We start from the raw sequence: 14,496 nt of genomic DNA, 5'->3' as shown, positions 1-14,496 counted from the left end.
AATTTATAAAGGAACTCAGTGATTTCTTTGAAGTTTTGGACCCAAACTCTTACCCTTAGAAGATCTTAGTACCCTCAACCTATTTCACCAAAAACCTTGGGTTCACAAGTTTGAAAATTTCAAATTTGATTTGACTCAAGTTTGACCAAAATATTTTGTTTTTACTAAAAACCTGCCTTAAACTTTTGCAAAAATTCTGAAAATTTGCAGACAGTCTCTACACTCAATGAGAGGCCATCTCATAAGTCTTCATCTCCAAAAACCTTTTCCACGTGCTAGTTTCATTTAATCAAACACCTGGTGGGCACTGTAGCCATCTATCTCTGAAATTGATTCAGTCAATTCTTCAGACTACAGTGCTTCGTTGATTATGTCTCTGTTGCCGCTTCGTCAATCTCAGCGGTGTCAATCAAACACCGATGTCACCGTCTACCGCAGTCGCGAAACACAATGTGTGATAAATATAAGTGTTAGCTCTTAATCATATCCCACGTATACAATCAAACACCGTGTAGTTGCATGGGCCGAGCAAATGTAGGCAACCAAATTGTATGCTAAATTTGCTTCCCTAATGCGAAAGAACCAGATAGAATAACCAAACAATATGCAAATGTTGGTTTAGAGGTTGCATTTGCTCAACCAACCTCCGCTGAGCAAGGCTTGAGCTAGAACAGCTGCCAAACACGTCCTCGATGACCGCAGCACTACAACAAATTCAAACAGCGGGGACGTGCTATGTAATATGTCTTCAACGATACTTTTGTTGTAAAACCTTCTTTTTTTTATTTCCTTCAACAAAGTTTTTTGTTGCGAAACCCCCTCTTCTTCAATTTTCTGCAACAAGACCTTTGTAGCAAAAATTGCATACCCATCTTCCGTTGGGTCTAATTTTCTATAACAAGAACCATGTTGCAAAAGATCCCGTTACAAAAAATTGCAAAAACATCTCCAGCCGCACTGCGCACTCATATAGTCATCTTTTGCTGCCATTGTTTCGCAACAACATCGTTGTTGCAGAAACTTTGACGACGACCTACAAGCACAGACCTACAAGCATGGGCGCTCGGCTTGGTACTAATCGTGAGTGCCCGCTCTGCAACAAACCATTTGTTTCAGTCAAACCAACTAAAACAAGGGGTGAGTTGCAAAAACTATACTTGGATAGAGATTGCTTCTGAATCGGTCGATTCAACATAAACACGCCGGTTGAGCGATAGCGTTTTCCTATATATAACCCATATTTGATAGCTCTGCAGAATCTGAACTGCTCTGCATTATCCAGGTTGCAGATAAAACAGCTATATGGACGCCATATATCTATTGCCATCATCACACTGGATTCTGGTATTATCAAGCATACGATTGGTCCAGTATGATAAACCGGAGAACGCAAAACTGCCTTAATCTAAACCGATTGATGCAGCAGAACGCAACAAGGTTTAACTACGACACGAATGAAAATGACACAACATATGAGAGCAACTGGCCAACGCGTGAAAGCCAGGCTATACTTGTCGTTATCAGACAAGCACAAGCACAAGCTCAGACCCCAACAAGAGGACCAGAGCAGACACATCCACACAATTCTGACTCCAATTAAGTAAATCTACTACTCATCATCATGTAACAATAGAACAAAGGTGTCAAGATCCAAGCTATACATACATAGCGTCCAAAAATACACGACCCGCTGGCCCAGCCACCACCCATCCAACGACAAGCGAACGGCCCAACACAACGACGACGACAACGGTAACGGACCCCCACAGGCACCACGGCCCGGGCCAGCGCACACTAGAGAAGAAAGAACACTAGGCACCATATATGGTTTTTGCTCGAATCAGCAGAGTAATATAGGGACAGTTGAATGTGTCTCACGACCTCAGAGTCTGTCCTCACTTGGACTTGCCGCAGTTGAACCCGTGGCACACCGACAGGATTATGATGAGGATGAGCGCGACGATGATGCCCAGGACAATCAGCTTGATCTTCATGTTTTGTAGCCACATCTTTCTCCTCACCTGTGTTCCTTGCTGCCTGAAATCCTGGGCCTGGAATCAGATAACATGCCGTTAAAATCATCTTCGATGACGATTTGCTTATTCAGACATCCAACTGAAGCATAATTGCAAACATATGGTATCTTTATTAATGGGGACTTAATGATCAAACTGGACCAGCAATATCATGTTATCCTTCTGCAACACCCAAAAGACGACATTACAAAATGTTTTCAGCTCGCCAGAATCAAGCCAAGTGATGTCCCATGTCTATCAGCCAGAAGGTCATCAGCTTCAAAATTAAAATTCTGATGCCCACACTTGGTAACTACCATCAGAGCAATAGCAGGAAAAGACTTAACTCTTTCACGACCAGCTCTTTTAGGGTTAAAAAATGAATGATCCATTAGTAATAAATCCTACAGATTCCAGGTTACCTGAATAAATATGTAATTATTCCAACCAACAGAAGTAGAAATTACAGGAAGATGACATATTCAATCACCTTAAGTCCCTATCAGCTATGGGAGAAAACAAATTTTGCAATTGGTAAGAAGTACTCCCACTGATATAACTACATTTTAGTATATAGCTGGTCCAAGGGAGTATTAGCCAGTTTGTTGGGGGCTTAAAGTATTAGACAGTTACGTATATACAGCCAAACTGATTTCAGGAAACACGGCCATCACTAAGTAGTTTGAGCATATCAAGAGCACCAAACACAATAAATATTAAGTGTGCCAGTAGTTGGCTTAACCACTTAACATAACTACATTTTCATATAGCTGGATCCAGCTTAACTGCTTCAACCATGACCTTTCTGTACTCTTGCAGATATATGATAACAGCTTGGAACCAAGCCAAAGTATCCTGTTAGTAATAATATATAATAACAGCTTGGAACCAAACCCAATTAAAATACAGTACCCAGTCAGGGCGGGATAAAAGAATGTGTCAATTATTAAAACCTGTGAGCGGAGATTCTCTGTCTTGTCAACAAGCAGCTCAATCTTCTCCCCACGATCAAGAACCTGAATTTTAGAAATAGAATAAGGATCAGAAACTTTTATCCAAATTATACCTTCAGTGTATCTGAAAAGTACAAGATGTACCTTCTCAATGTTTTCCATCATCACGTTCTTGACTTCTGAAACTTGTGCTTGCACTTTAGCGAGCTTGTTTATCTCTTCAGGGTGGTCTACACAGTACTGCATGTGCTCTTTGAGTTTTGATCTACAAACAGTAAATATTCACACACAAAATTAGCAAACATAGAAGGCCATATATTTTAACAAGCCCCGCACTGGCAAAAACACACATACCCAAACTCTCTGTTGAGGCTGCTTGGTGCAGCAGTAGCAGCTTTCCCGCCAGCATATCTTTTGCTGAAATCATCCTTAACCCGAACCAAGAAAGCAATTGGCATCTGTTGCCCCACTGATTCAACAGCGACTACACAGTATGCTGCAGAAGAAAGCATGATGTCAGCATCATAGTTTTTTGACTTATAAGTTATGAACACCAACAGATGTAATGTAGTGTTCTGGATTTATAATTCAACCAAGGAGAGAGACTGGCATTATTTTCGTTTTTAGAGAAGCACCATGTCTGCAAAAATCAGTTCCTTGATCAATTTTTCCAAGCAATAAGCCATGTAAAAGGGGGGTTTGAAGGAATTGTGCATAAAAAATTCCCATTGTACCACTAGAAAAAAGAAGACGCCACAATATAACAAAATTAGTTCACAATCAGTTGTGACTTTTCAGTTTAACTAATGAAGGTTTGACCAATGTTAAATTTGAACATTATCATCTAATATATGAATGGTATAGCTAGATCGGTATGAGATGTACTCTTCCGATATTATACACTTCGGAAAAGAAAATGCTTCTGCAGTGAACTGTTACGGTTGAACATTCATAAGTACTCCCTCTGTAAATAAATATAAGATGTTCTAAATAACTACTTATGTAAGACGTTTTAGATCACTGGTGATCTAAAACGTCTTATATATGTTTATAGACGGAGTATAAGTCAAATATGACAACTAAATATGTATTGAGAGAGCATTATAGTGTAAACATTAATCCAATCTCGTACAGTTTTCAAAGCTTCCACTGGGCATGTGAGACAAAAGCAGAGACCAGTGTTATTGCGAAGTGCCAAAGGCTACAGGTGTGCTAACAGATACATCCAATCTACAGTCCAATCAAAGAGGATCATCTAAATGATTTGATTATGCATAAAGACCGCGCAAGGGAATATTAATTCTTATGGTGCTTGCAGAACAATGCTTGAATAGTTTTGCGGTTGTAGAAATATTATCCATGAAACGCTTATACCAACTTAGATGCACCATCATAACGTGATCAGCTGTCATAAATAGAAGGCTGAAACATACCAATCACCTATGTTCATTGATTTAATTTATCACTGGTGAGAACATCTTCTAACCAATGACCTATCCACTTACTCTTCAAACAGATTAAGGGTATGAAAATAGTTAGTAAATGGCAATCACACCCATTAGAGAACACGGATATGTTGATACAGCTATATTATACTTTTTGTAATAGACTAAGGGGTAGTGCTTATTCGGAAACCTATACCATGCATAAATACAAGCTGGCATTTGCTACACGGCTCTAGGCTTCTACCAATCCAGCACAATGAATCATCTACCTTTCTACTATAAATAGACATCACGGCATGGAAGCAACAAATGAACCGCCAAATCAGCATAAATATGTGCTGGCATTTGATACACATGCCTAGCAAGCCGGCAACTAAGAGCCTGTCCTCTACTATAAATAGCACCGATATCCAGAGCCGGCACTAAATTGGTTTACTGCTGATGTCGGCCATTGCAACTCTTAAAACCATCGCCCAGTAGGTGTGGGATAAGAGGAGCAACGACAGTATTGACCGCGTGCCACAATATTGACCACGCACAGTAAGCATAACCAAACTGGAATTGACCAATACCCAACGCGCGACAAACTACGGGAGCAACTAGCAGAAGCGTAGAACAAAACCACGGGAGCAACAACCTCCCGCACGAGCTCCGCGCAGCAACAAGGCGATCGCCTGCCAGCAGCAATCGAAACGACCCGGCCGCAAATCCGGCAAATCCGCGAGATCTGCGCGCAGGAAGGCCGAATCGAGCGCGCGGCGCACCAGATCCACGCGGATCAGATCACGCCGGCGACGAAGCGAAGGGAGGGGAAGCAAGGATCGGGAGGGGAAGGGAGGAGGGGAGGGGGCGGGACTCACTGAAGCCGTCCTCGACGAGGTAGTTGAAGGTGTGGCCGTCGCAGTTGTAGGTGAACTTGTTGTTGCTGGCCGGGAGCTTGACGAGGCACTGGGAGGCGATGGTGGTGAAGTTGCCGGTGAACTCGGTGTACTCGGCCAGCACCACCGTGCCGCGGGCCACGAACGCGTAGATGAGCGACTGCTGCCCCATGGCTCCTCCCGCCCGCTCCTCCCTCGCTCGCTCGCTTCCCCGCCTCTCCGCCCTCGCTCGCCGCCGGTGGGGGTGGGGGAGGTGGGAGGGTGGGCTGCCGGATTGGATCTCGGCGAGGCTGCTGGGGGGAGGGGGAGGGGGGAAAGGTCGGTTTCGCTTTGGTGGAGTGGGAGGAGGGGCAATGGGGGGTGGTAAAAGAAAAAGAGAAATCAAAATTTGGTGGGTGGACTTTTTGCGGATCGGTCCTCGAAATGTTTCCGCCCACCGCGTGGAGACCCCTTCTTCTAGGCTGGGCTGGCCGTTCAACTTTTCCGGGGTTTCTTCAGGGTTAAGCGATTTGATTAGCTTAGCTGCCTCGTCGGAGGTCGGACCCAGCCGCGTGCGTGCGTGCCTTCCCCGTACCGCCGACGATTTAACTATCTCTCTCTCGTTTCTTCTTTTCTACTCCTGCAAATACAGTCAGATTACCACGAGTTTTGCATGTTACTCCCTCCGTTTCAAAATAAGTGTAAGTAACTTTATACTATTTTAGTATAAAGTTGTACTAACCTTCAAACGAAGGAGCCATTAAAATTTGAGCTTGTGTGATGGGTGGGTAATTGTATCAAACGGGGGGGGTCAGCGGAGGCTGTGATGGTGGCTCGTGGGCATGGCTGTGGCAACTTGGATCGAACACATCTAGAATGGACGGCACACATGTCACACATGTGACGCGCTTAAATTGTTGTAGAAAAATAAGACTACGACGCGGTAGACGGTGTTTTACTAAATCTAAATGTTTTCATGGCCAGCTATCACTTTTGACAGTGAAATGTATACACGATAGTCTAAGATTTGAGTTATGAGGTCCTGTCAAACTTTGACGTTCTTGCGCGTTCATCGGAATTTCGGTGAAGTTTTCCTATTTTTGTAGTTGGTTCAGTAACACTTGTAATCTCCGAATCTCGTGTTTGATTTGACCTAATTTTAAACAAAAATTTAAATCTAATCTCAAGGAAGTTCAATGGATTTCAATATACGAAATCCAAAAGAACTTGGGAATTTAAAAAAAAAACGAATATGCGGATGAGATTCAAAAAGTTGGAGCCTATTCAATCTTCATTGATTACGTCACATCATCTACACTCGGCATCCCAAACCGTCCCCAAAGGCCCGGGCGGACGGCTCGGTCACTGATCGGTCGTGAAAAATCGATCCAAACGGGCGCCTTAAAACATTCTTAAATGTCCGAGCTGTCCGACGGACCTCATATCCAGCCAAAATATGAAGCAAATATGGGGCGGTCCGGACGCGTCCGACACGTAGGTTTGGCCCACCCTGGCCCACACGTGCCCCACAAATATCCCCATCCAAAAAACCCTAGACCGTAGTCAATCCGAACCCCACTTCAGTCCCCTCTCCGTTCACTCCACTTTCGATCCTCTCTGAACCCATTAGATGCCCGGCACCAAAGCACCGCTGCCTTCGATGGGGAATTCGACTCCAACGACGACAGTGTGAGCCTACTACGTGATGCGGAGCCTTGACGATGTGGAGGAGGACACCCCCCGCATCGCGTTGAGGCGTTCACAACTCGACCAAGGCGGATCCGGCTACCGCGGATCTACTTCATCAGCTCCCAGTGCCCCGTCGACACAGCGTCGCCGACGTCGTCAGCCCTTCCCGCCTGGCGCGCAACCCTGCCCGGCCCGCTTCGCTCCTTCAAGTACACCACCCACCACCACCACGCTCTGCTCCAAAAATGGTACCCGTCCACTGGAGGGTCCTTGTGCCCGCGCCCAGGCCGAAGCGCATGAGGATGCACGAGTCCGAGGCACGAGCAGCTTGATGCGAGCGGCAACGGGTGAGGGGGAGGACAGTGACGGGGAGGCGATGTCCACATGTCGGTCACACGCAAGCGCACGGGTCGATCCCGAGGTCGTGCTCCTCGCGTTGGTCCTTCACCACTCTCTCATGACAGCGATAACGGATGCACGGCGCCTTCGCCGCAAGAATGCCAAAGGCGCTTCGACTCACCATCGAGTTGTCGAAGCGAAAGGCAAACAAGGAGGCGACAGTGAAGGCGAAGGCAACCCTCCATGCGAAGGAGCATGACCGTCTGCTTCATAGGCTATCAGACGAAAGGTGCAGCTCCGACTCCGACCAGACGAACGACTCCACCTCCAGCTTCAATTGCGACGCACCTCCGCACGTCAATGCCTACATGGAGGAGGGGCACGACTGTGTCGACGACCGAAAGGGGAAGGGGTTGGTGAGGAAATGGTGATTTCCTTCGCCCTTCCCCCGTTATGTTTATATTTCATCTATGTTTAAGTAGTTTGTAGTATGAATTTGCACTGTCCGTGGTTAAACCCCGATGAATTCTGCTCCTTTCGTCACGCGATGAAATATTGATTCGTGTGTGCTAATCGTATCTTACGTAGTTTGCATGGTTTTAAGGTTTCGAATACGAGGGATAGGATGTGAAAGCCAACATATAAGACATGTTCGGTAAGTGTACGCGGGCTTTTAAGGGCACATATTTGCTATGTCTTGTTGTAAATGCTCTCATAAATTTCCTTTTTGCTATACAATTGACCTACCACGTGAGTGGTGCGAACCCCACGACATAGTGATCCTTTAGCGTTTAAATTTGACTATTTAAAGCTCTTGTTGATGATAGTGTGATGACAACTTTCTCAATGGCGACCACCTTCAAGAACTCATATATCGTGTCTCCAAGTCGCAGCGGCGGCTCTAGGACGTGCAACGAACAATTTGAATGTAAATTATGGACTTTCATGCCTTCGTCGCAAAACACCGTCCCACATAGTGTCGCGCATCCACACGACGGCGCCTATCCGTGCCATCGACCACTGCATGGAAGGGGGGGGGGGAGTCTCCTTTGTCGCCCATATTGGCCCTCCAACGCCAACAAGATCCGACGAGGAGGAGGAGGAAGGGGAAGGATAAGGGCCTAAGGTTGGCGACAGTTAACGCTGGCCCCCATCATCGCACCCGGGGGCGACGCAGGCGAAGAGGGTGTCGATTTTTTTTTCTTCTTTTGGATACTCACTGTTTTGCATCGTGTGTTGTTGGAAGTACTCTCAGCCCGAGTAAATGCATTTGAAGAAAGGATTGCGCACTTGATAGCAACCATCCCTTCACAAGATGAGAAAAGCTACACAAGGAAAAGCAGAGACAGAAAAAACTTTATTTGAAAGACAAGAAGATGCCCTGCCGGGGACGGGTCTCCAGCCCGTCTTCCGCGGGCACACCGTACACGTGAAGACGACCCACACCCGTTCGGCTCGCCGACCCCCGACCCGATCGACCGATGACAGCTCGCAGCGCAACATGCTCCCGGGCCGGGCCGGGCCGGGCCGACCCGCACGTCCAGACGGAGCAGATTCGATCGCGTCGCGTGGAGTGGAGTAGATCCAGCGGCAGCCCCCCCACGCACGCCCGCCAATCACCGCGTGGCCAAATCCCGAGCATTTATTAATTTTCTTTCTCCTCCAGTCTTCTCTGACCCCTCCCTCCCCCCCCCCCTCCCCTGCGCAAGTGCACAGTGGGTCAGTGCCGCGGCGAGCTCCCCCTCCCCCAGCCTCGGCCTCCCCACCCGATCTGGTCTCCCCCCTCCGTCCGCGGACGCGCGCCCCCCGCCGAAACCCTAGCGCTCCGCCGCGCGAAGGGGCGATGGAGCCCGCCCCGCAGCTCAAGGCCGAGCCCTGGCGCCCGCCGCACCGCGCCGGCGGCGGCGGGCGCGCGGGCGAGGCGTCCTCCGCCGTCACGGGCCAGAGCAGCGGCAGCCGCCCGCGGAGGAGGCAGCGGGAGCCCCCCGCGTCCGAGGACGACTCCGCCTCCGCCAGGCCCGTCTCCACCTCCGGCGGCTCCGGCGGCCAGGATTTGGTAGGTTTTTCCTCGGCGTCCGTTGTGATCCGTGTGGCGGGGGCGGGGTCTGGGCTGGTGAGAGGGGAATTCGGGGGCTCGCGCATTGTTGCTCTGCTGCTTGCTGCAACTGAGACTCTTGAGAGTGGCCGCTTCGGACACCAGTCAGCTTGGCGGTGTCGGTGATCTGCTCATGTGCTCGATTCGGCGTAGTTGTGGTTCTTGTAAGTTAGTAGCATGACCGTTTTGGTAAGCTTGGATTGGTTTGGTAACTGTACTATATACGGTTTGTTGGCTGCAGCTAGCATTTGCCGTGTGAGGATGCCTGAATGTAACTAGACTTGGGATGCTGGTTCATAATTTACTAGAACATTCTCTAGAAGTACTGGAAGGTTAACATTATCGATCTCCCTAATTAACAAATCCAAATGCCTTGGGAGTAGGTATCATAAGTGGTGTTTAAGTTTGAGTGTAGACAAGACTCATTTCCAGGTGTCTGAAAGGCACCATTACTCTGTAGCTACCTTTCATCATTATTGTAGTAATAACACACTGTTGATCACAGTGCTAGTTTTCCTATTTTTAGCTAGCCACAGCTTTATTATATCCACGGTGTTGGCCTAGATTCTACTCACTCCGTCTTTATACTCTCCATGTAAGTTTTGTCTCAAATCAAACTTTGCAAAGTTTGACGAAAATTAGGAAAAAATATCAACATTCACAATATCAATTCAATACCATTAGGTGCATCATGGAAATAATTTTCATATCGTACTAGATCTTTAGTGTTGTGGATGTTGGTAGTTTTAAATATAAATTTGGTCAAACTTTATGAAGTTTTTTTTTGCGGATGAAACTTTACTAAGTTTAACTTAAGACAAATCTTACGTCCGGAGTAAAGAAACGGAGGGAGTACTTTTGTCAAAGACATCCTCTAGTGGCTTTCACAGCTCAACTTCTGTCAACTGAAATGATGTATATAATAAGTAGGTGTCATAACTTGGTACTGAACAGTGATCTGTGTACGTACTCTAGATTGGTCCATATCAGTGCTAAACTGCTAATGCCTGTCAGGCTTGGCTCACTGATGTTGACAGTGTATGATTGCTCTGCTCAGTATTCAAGTTAACAAGACTAGTTTATCTTTGCACAAATTCTGCCAATCTTTTTATCCCTAGTCACAAGGGGAATAAGTTACTGAACCACTAGTAGATGTGAATTTGCCATAAAACTTCGACTGTCCAACATACTCTTTATGTAGCTACAGCTTACTGTCAGCTCTATTCTACTGCTGAAATCTTGCTGGCACTGTAAACCTGTAATATAGTCATATTGGTATCCCTGTTATCTGGGTGCTGTGTTAGTAACTTAGAAAATAAAACCATCCACTATTTTGTAACATTTCCCCATTGTTATTTTTGTCTACACAAACAGTATGCATGTTGAATATATATACCATGACCAAGTTTTTTGGGTGACAGCTGGTTTGAGTATTTGTTTTAGAGTTCTCTGTCTTAGGTACCTCCGGTTTTAATGCAATACTTTTTGGTATGTACTTGCTGGTTAAAGGTGGTTGATGGACAAACAATTATATCCAATCAACTATCTCCAGCACTAACTACTAATGTACTGAGCCAACAACCTATTGGTCCAGAATGTTTTGCATCTTCTACCTGCATTCAGTAACCTACTGTGATATTTTAGCAGGCATCTATTGGCAATAGTCTGCAAGCCAGTGTTATTGTCACATGTGATCTTTAATTTTACTGGTGCCATTATATGATTTTGCCCCCCCCCCCCTATGTTGACTAGTTATGTGTTTATTGACAGTTTAAATAGTTGTTTGACTTGTGAGGCCAGAAGGCAGTTAACAATTATGTTTTGTTATATTGTATAGAAAAGATGCCCATAGTTTGGTATGCCCAGCTTATGCAGAGAGCAAGAGACTAGTCGTTCTTTCTCTCGTCTGTCCTAATTGCTATTCGCTAATTCACTGGAATCTTAATGTGCAGACTGATGCAGAAGCAAAGCGTTTCAAAGCCAATAAATCCAGTGATGATAATGGCAGTTTCAGAAAAGATGCTGAAGCTGATTCAAGAAATGCTAGTAAGGCTGTTGACCAAAATCCTCCGCCACCAAAACAAGATTTCATCCATGTGAGGGCAAGAAGGGGTCAAGCAACTGACAGCCATAGCCTTGCAGAAAGGGTCAGTTCAATGCATTGTTTTCAGTTTTGACTATTCCGAATGTATTGTTTTCAGTTTTGAGTATTCTTATACACCCCATAGATACACATTCACACTGCCCATTAAAGGGGCTCCAAATATGGTCACTGAAAGTTCTCTTTGACAGGCACGACGTGAGAAAATAACCGAGCGGATGAAAATTCTGCAAGATCTTGTCCCTGGATGTAATAAGGTGCATTTTAATCTCATCAACAAGCTTTCAATTTTTTTTATGTTCCCATTCTGTCCCACTAATGGCCATATACATTTACCTTTGTATCATCTTCAAGCTCTTAGTCCTCCCTAGTTTTGTGTCTGTAAATGATTTTCTTTGGAAAGCTTATGCGTCCTTGGTTAGGTTATTGGCAAAGCATCAGTCCTCGATGAGATAATCAACTATGTCCAAGCTTTGGAACGTCAAATTGAGGTATGTGTCACAGATTGTCGCTTCTATGGAATTGTGTTGCCCTCTATAGTGCAGTTAATAATAGGTTGACAAGTGCTGTCATCTGCAGTTCCTGTCCATGAAGCTCGAGGCGGTTAATGCCCATGCCCATGCTCACAACGGAGTTGAAACATTTCCAACTAAAGATGTAAGTCAAGTCGTGAACTCAATGGCTAAGTATAACAAGATAACTGTTACAAGGAAAAATATCTTAGCTTCAGCGTTTCATTAATTTCTCAAACTGTGTCACCAATATATTACTTCATGTTTCGTCTCCTGGCAATATATTCCAATGCTATATTGGCACGTTTGTGTACAGCAAAATACTCCCTCTGTACCTAAATACTTGTAGTTGGGGAGAACTAGTCTAGTTGGTACAGAGGGAGTATATCTTAGCTCCAGAAGGTTTACCTTTTGTTCTTCTCACGTGCAGTTTGCTGCGCCGACATACAACACAGCTCCAGGGCTTACATTTGACCCACAAACACCAAGAGAGTACGCCCAGGGCTCGCCGGCTTCAGAATGGCTTCACATGCAGATTGGCGGCACCTATGAAAGAGTGACATGAGCAGAACAAATTCAGGGTGGCACCCAACAAAGCGTGCGATGAATCCTCGGCCAATCAACCCCCACTTTCATATCGTAGATCAATTTTTTTGTGCAACCATCTCGTTCCAAATGCGGTTTTATTCATAGTTTTTGGAGCTGTAATTGCTGGTAGAGACGTCGGACATGTATTTAGAGAGAACCGCCGAGCACGGTGCCTTTTTGTTTTGACCTTGGGATTCAGGACTGTTCCTCATGTATTCGCAACCTTCATGTATTCCATGGATTTATGTAGCTGGTAATCATTCGTAAGATGAAAGGAAGCGACTTTTTTTCAGGTCTCTGTCAGGCTGTGAAAGCTTAAACCTTGTCTTTTTCTGATTTTATTTATTTGATTTTAGAATCAAATTCAAACGAACACGTGTTGGATTTGCCTGAGATTGGATTGGTAACCACCATGGGTTTGGCTGAATTTGTATTCTTCAGTCCAAAAATTTTGCGCTACAAAAACGAAGGCGTGTCCTTTTCCCATGGCTTGTGTAGTTGTTTTTTTATCTTCTTGGCTTGTAAGGAACTTTGATTCTTCTTTACCGGGAATGATTCAGCTGGGCGCCTAAAAACCCCCACAAATTTGACCATCTCAACAAATGTGAATATGTGGCTGTCAAACATGAAACACCCTGACCCATGGTTCAGATGCTGGAGGGTGAAGAGCTTATAAAAAACAAAAAACACGCAGGGTTCATGGGGGAATAGCTCGAAGCCATTCATCATTTGCACTGCTCCTGAAGCTACGATTTATCTGCTGCTCGCTTCTGACCTGCTTCAGCTTTCTCATGTACTCCCTTTGTCTCAAAATTCTTGTTTTATGTTTGTCTAAAAATAGATGTATCTAAATACTAAATACATGACTAGATACATTCATATCTATACAAACATAAAACAAGAATTTTGAGACGGAGGGAGTAAGTTCTTCCGCATCCTGAAGTTGAGAAAAACCAAGGTGCTAGTACGATCAATGGTGTGTTATTCAGGGCAAAACCAAGGAATAACCGATTTTTACGGTGGTCGGTTCCGAGTCGTTTTACGGTGCAAATTACTCATCGGAGAGGCTAGCATTTGCAGAGGTCCACCGTTGATTTGTTGAGTCGGCCCCTCCAACATCTGCATCCCTACGACTGGTCACCAAGCCCTATTGCCGCCGCAGCCAACCCGTGGCCCTCTTCGATGCAAAAGTCGGTTCGGTTGTGTGCCTCCGGACCTATATAAATTTGTCTCCGAGTACAAGAAGCAAAGGATCGAAGGTTTTGATGCCCAATACATGCTGAACTATACGGCAGCGCAGGAATAGAGAGATTCTGAATTTTGGTACAGGTACAACACAAGACTGCGAAAGACATCCGCAGAACCTCTTTTGGTCAGACGCGCAGTCTCGGTTGGACTATGATGCCTTTGGTGGTGTTGTGTTTGACAGCACGTACCGTGCGACTGTTGACTTTAATCAATTGTGTCGTTAAATTCATATGCTCAGACCTTGTCCCAATACCATGGCTACATCATCAACAATTGGAATTAGCAAAAATATCCAAAAATTTATCATACAACAAAACGTCAGAGTTATAGCCTTTTCTAACCTGCAGCAATGGAAGGTTCCCCTCCATACGAGCTTCCATCTTTAAACTTGGTGATGCTGGCCATCAGATGACTAAGAGCGAGGAATGTAAAATTTAACATCGTCATTCTTGTATGCTGCTACCAGTCCTAGGTATTTCGTGTTGACGTGCCTTTGTGTTGTTGGACACATAGGAGCGGATGAAAGTTGACTCCTTGTTGTTTTCTATTTTTTTAGCAAGCCCTTTCAAAGTGATTTTATTTCTACTAGGACCTTCAGCTCTTCGTATAGTACAGATGCTTGACTACATGGAAAAAACTCTTCGCCCAATGCAG

General features: G+C 45.3%; 2 protein-coding genes across 2 annotated transcripts; one reads left to right on the top strand and one right to left on the bottom strand.

Moving 5' to 3' along the window:
- Positions 1 to 1,587: 1,587 nt before the first annotated feature.
- On the bottom strand, positions 1,588 to 5,636 carry LOC123452800 (vesicle-associated membrane protein 721). The gene is made up of 5 exons (XM_045129518.1): positions 5,274 to 5,636; positions 3,323 to 3,464; positions 3,113 to 3,233; positions 2,969 to 3,031; positions 1,588 to 2,051 (listed from the first exon to the last, which is right to left on the bottom strand). Exons 1-5 carry the CDS (start codon positions 5,461 to 5,463, stop codon positions 1,896 to 1,898), a joined length of 672 nt encoding a protein of 223 aa, XP_044985453.1. The 5' UTR covers positions 5,464 to 5,636; the 3' UTR covers positions 1,588 to 1,895.
- Positions 5,637 to 8,968: 3,332 nt separating this feature from the next.
- On the top strand, positions 8,969 to 12,886 carry LOC123452799 (transcription factor BHLH089-like). Its single transcript, XM_045129517.1, has 6 exons — positions 8,969 to 9,354; positions 11,346 to 11,540; positions 11,686 to 11,751; positions 11,917 to 11,985; positions 12,074 to 12,151; positions 12,437 to 12,886. Exons 1-6 carry the CDS (start codon positions 9,142 to 9,144, stop codon positions 12,569 to 12,571), a joined length of 756 nt encoding a protein of 251 aa, XP_044985452.1. The 5' UTR covers positions 8,969 to 9,141; the 3' UTR covers positions 12,572 to 12,886.
- Positions 12,887 to 14,496: the final 1,610 nt, after the last annotated feature.

This window comes from Hordeum vulgare, chromosome 5H (genome assembly GCF_904849725.1).
Source record: "Hordeum vulgare subsp. vulgare chromosome 5H, MorexV3_pseudomolecules_assembly, whole genome shotgun sequence".
In the NCBI taxonomy this organism is placed as follows: domain Eukaryota; kingdom Viridiplantae; phylum Streptophyta; class Magnoliopsida; order Poales; family Poaceae; genus Hordeum; species Hordeum vulgare.
This window is presented reverse-complemented; position numbering and strand designations above follow the sequence as displayed.

Bases quoted from the DNA above. Each gene is read 5' to 3' on its own strand.
- LOC123452800 (XM_045129518.1), bottom strand. From the start codon at position 5,463: ATGGGGCAGCAGTCGCTCATCTACGCGTTCGTGGCCCGCGGCACGGTG. The intron at 3,032-3,112 runs GTACATCTTGTA...TCTAAAATTCAG, and splicing joins TGATGGAAAACATTGAGAAG to GTTCTTGATCGTGGGGAGAA. The intron at 2,052-2,968 runs GTTTTAATAATT...ATCTGATTCCAG, and splicing joins CAGAGAATCTCCGCTCACAG to GCCCAGGATTTCAGGCAGCA.
- LOC123452799 (XM_045129517.1), top strand. From the start codon at position 9,142: ATGGAGCCCGCCCCGCAGCTCAAGGCCGAGCCCTGGCGCCCGCCGCAC. The intron at 11,541-11,685 runs GTCAGTTCAATG...TCTCTTTGACAG, and splicing joins GCCATAGCCTTGCAGAAAGG to GCACGACGTGAGAAAATAAC. The intron at 11,986-12,073 runs GTATGTGTCACA...TGTCATCTGCAG, and splicing joins CTTTGGAACGTCAAATTGAG to TTCCTGTCCATGAAGCTCGA.